Source organism: Hermetia illucens, chromosome 3 (assembly GCF_905115235.1).
Source record: "Hermetia illucens chromosome 3, iHerIll2.2.curated.20191125, whole genome shotgun sequence".
NCBI lineage: Eukaryota > Metazoa > Arthropoda > Insecta > Diptera > Stratiomyidae > Hermetia > Hermetia illucens.
This window is the reverse complement of record NC_051851.1, coordinates 30,019,613-30,021,712: the sequence shown is the minus strand read 5'-3', so window position 1 is coordinate 30,021,712 and position 2,100 is coordinate 30,019,613. Positions and strand designations below refer to the sequence as shown.

The window sequence follows — 2,100 nt, the reverse complement described above, 5'->3', positions numbered from 1 at the left end:
AGTCTTTTGATTTCATCTCATTTTGACCTTTGATTGTTGTGTATTATGCGTGACTGTGTACAAATTTCAAATGAATGTCGATTTTATCAATGCAAAGGTAATATGAATTGTTTCTAGAATGAAGAATATGATATCGGAATTTTGATAAAATATGAATACAGAGCTTTTCCCTTGAAAAATTTAATATTTTTTATTTCGAGTGTGCTCTAGTACAAAGTACATAAAATGTACTTCGTTTTCCATAGAATTATGTTTTTTATCATACAGTCTAGCATATCCTTTTAGATTTTATGACAATCAATCAAAAGTCATTATTTGTCAAATTTCCCGTATATCTAGATAAGAATTTTTTTAGTTTTTTTTTAATGGATTTTTCTTTACATGTAAATTATATTTCGTGGACAAATGGAAAACTCCCTTAATTGCTATTCGGGATGGACGGAAGACTTGGTTCTAATCGCAGCGAGTGGCCAGGCTGGCGTCTTAGAGCTGGCAATCGTGCATCCGTTTGACACTGTCCGAACTAGGATGAAATGGAGACCAAATAATCCATCAGCTGTTAGATGCCTTTTCCAAATTTTCAAAAATGAAGGTTTCCTGGCGTATTGGAAGGGGTTCTTGCCACTTCTGATGACTACTACACCAAGGAAAACCCTTAGGTTCTTTTCGTACGAAAAATATAAAGACTACTTGTTTTACCACGATTTTTGGGAGACTGCTCCTTATTTAGTAAGTAGTCATCTTATAAAGGATATAATTCTTCCATTTGATTTGTTTAAAATTTTAGTTAAGAATGTGAAATTCTTGTATTTCTATTTTAGTCAAGCTTTTATGGTTTGTATTATATTTTACACACCTATACAGATTTATATGACTTCTGGATTTATGGCTGGAGCAACAGAAGCTGTTGTGGTCAACCCCTTCGAAGTAGTTAAGATTACTCAACAGTTGAATTTTGAAGTTGTCCATAAGTCGCCGTCAGCTTGGTGTATTGTAAGGAATACATTAAGGAAAGAAGGAGTTCGGGGCTTTTTCAAAGGCGTAGATGCTCTCGCTACTAAATATTCGGTATTTAATATGATTTATTTTGGATTCTACCATGGTATTTACGATTTAATGCCAGAAGAAAAATCGGAGGGCATTGAGTTCATAGCGGAAGCAACAACGGCTTTTGCAGCAAGTGCTTTATCCACCGCATTAATTTATCCCGTCGCTGTTGCCAGGGTCAAAATTCAAGGACCTCAACCGGAAGACGCATATGGGAGACGAATTGTGAAATATCGACGTTTATTTCAGACGTTGCGTACGATTGGGAGAGAGGAAGGCTATCGAGTATACTTTAAAGGAATGGGTGGTAGAATTCTAAGAACAGGTTGTAGTGGTGTACTTTTGATGGTTATATTCGAGCATAGCTTTCGCTTTTTGAAGGAGAAAATAAAGACAACAGTCAACTGTTTAGATCAAGGGAAAAGTTAAACACTTCCATTTGCAGCTTAATTTATGGAAATTTATGTTAAGACATTGTAACGGTCTATAGCTTAAATGTGGGAATAAAAAGTCAATTTCAGCTAATTACGTCACGAATGCTCAATATTTACAAAGCTTAAAGAGAAGTGCTCGTGAAAATTTCTTTAGAGGATGGTGGACCCAAATTTCCTTTATTAACAGGGGGTAGAGAAGCTCTAAGATCTCTGATGTGTGGGTAAGAATGTTGCTGCTATTACCATATCAAGTGAGCAGTAGTTCTCGAACAAACCGAAGGAAATTCTACATAAAAATCCCGCAGCATACCCATTCACTTCCCGATGGAAAATATAATGACAATTGCAGTACAGTACGCTTCAGCTGAATATGCTGGGCTTAAGAGAGGTTAAATAATGGGGCTCTGGAGAGTTCTCCTTTTCCTTTTACGGAAAGTTCCTATTGTACTCGTTAAGTTTGACGGTAGAAAGCGCGAATGCGGTTTTGAACTAATGCTTACGGCGGAGACGTGGAAACGTCGTAAATTCACTTATGAAATCAATGTCCAGCAACTTGAGTGGTTTCCAAACACTGAGTCCTGATAGAGCTGGAAGAGCCAGTCCTCTCTATGAAAAAAAG

At 36.6% G+C, this 2,100-nt stretch overlaps 1 protein-coding gene across 2 annotated transcripts; it reads left to right on the top strand.

Moving 5' to 3' along the window:
• Positions 1 to 289: 289 nt before the first annotated feature.
• Positions 290 to 1,575, top strand: LOC119651879 (mitochondrial 2-oxodicarboxylate carrier-like). Of its 2 annotated transcripts, XM_038055695.1 has the most exons (3): positions 290 to 729; positions 865 to 1,068; positions 1,124 to 1,575. In XM_038055695.1, the coding sequence occupies exons 1-3, from the start codon at positions 406 to 408 to the stop codon at positions 1,151 to 1,153; spliced, it is 558 nt and encodes a 185-aa protein (XP_037911623.1). In that variant the 5' UTR covers positions 290 to 405; the 3' UTR covers positions 1,154 to 1,575. The 2 variants fall into 2 exon arrangements, with proteins under 2 accessions (XP_037911623.1, XP_037911622.1); XM_038055694.1 differs by having other exon boundaries at positions 865 to 1,575.
• The last annotated feature ends 525 nt before the right edge of the window (positions 1,576 to 2,100 follow it).

What these genes read in the sequence shown, in the direction of transcription:
- LOC119651879 (XM_038055694.1), top strand. Translation starts at nt 406, where the DNA reads ATGGAAAACTCCCTTAATTGCTATTCGGGATGGACGGAAGACTTGGTT. An exon ending in GGGAGACTGCTCCTTATTTA is followed by an intron (nt 730 to 864) that starts GTAAGTAGTCAT and finishes ACACCTATACAG; the next exon opens with ATTTATATGACTTCTGGATT.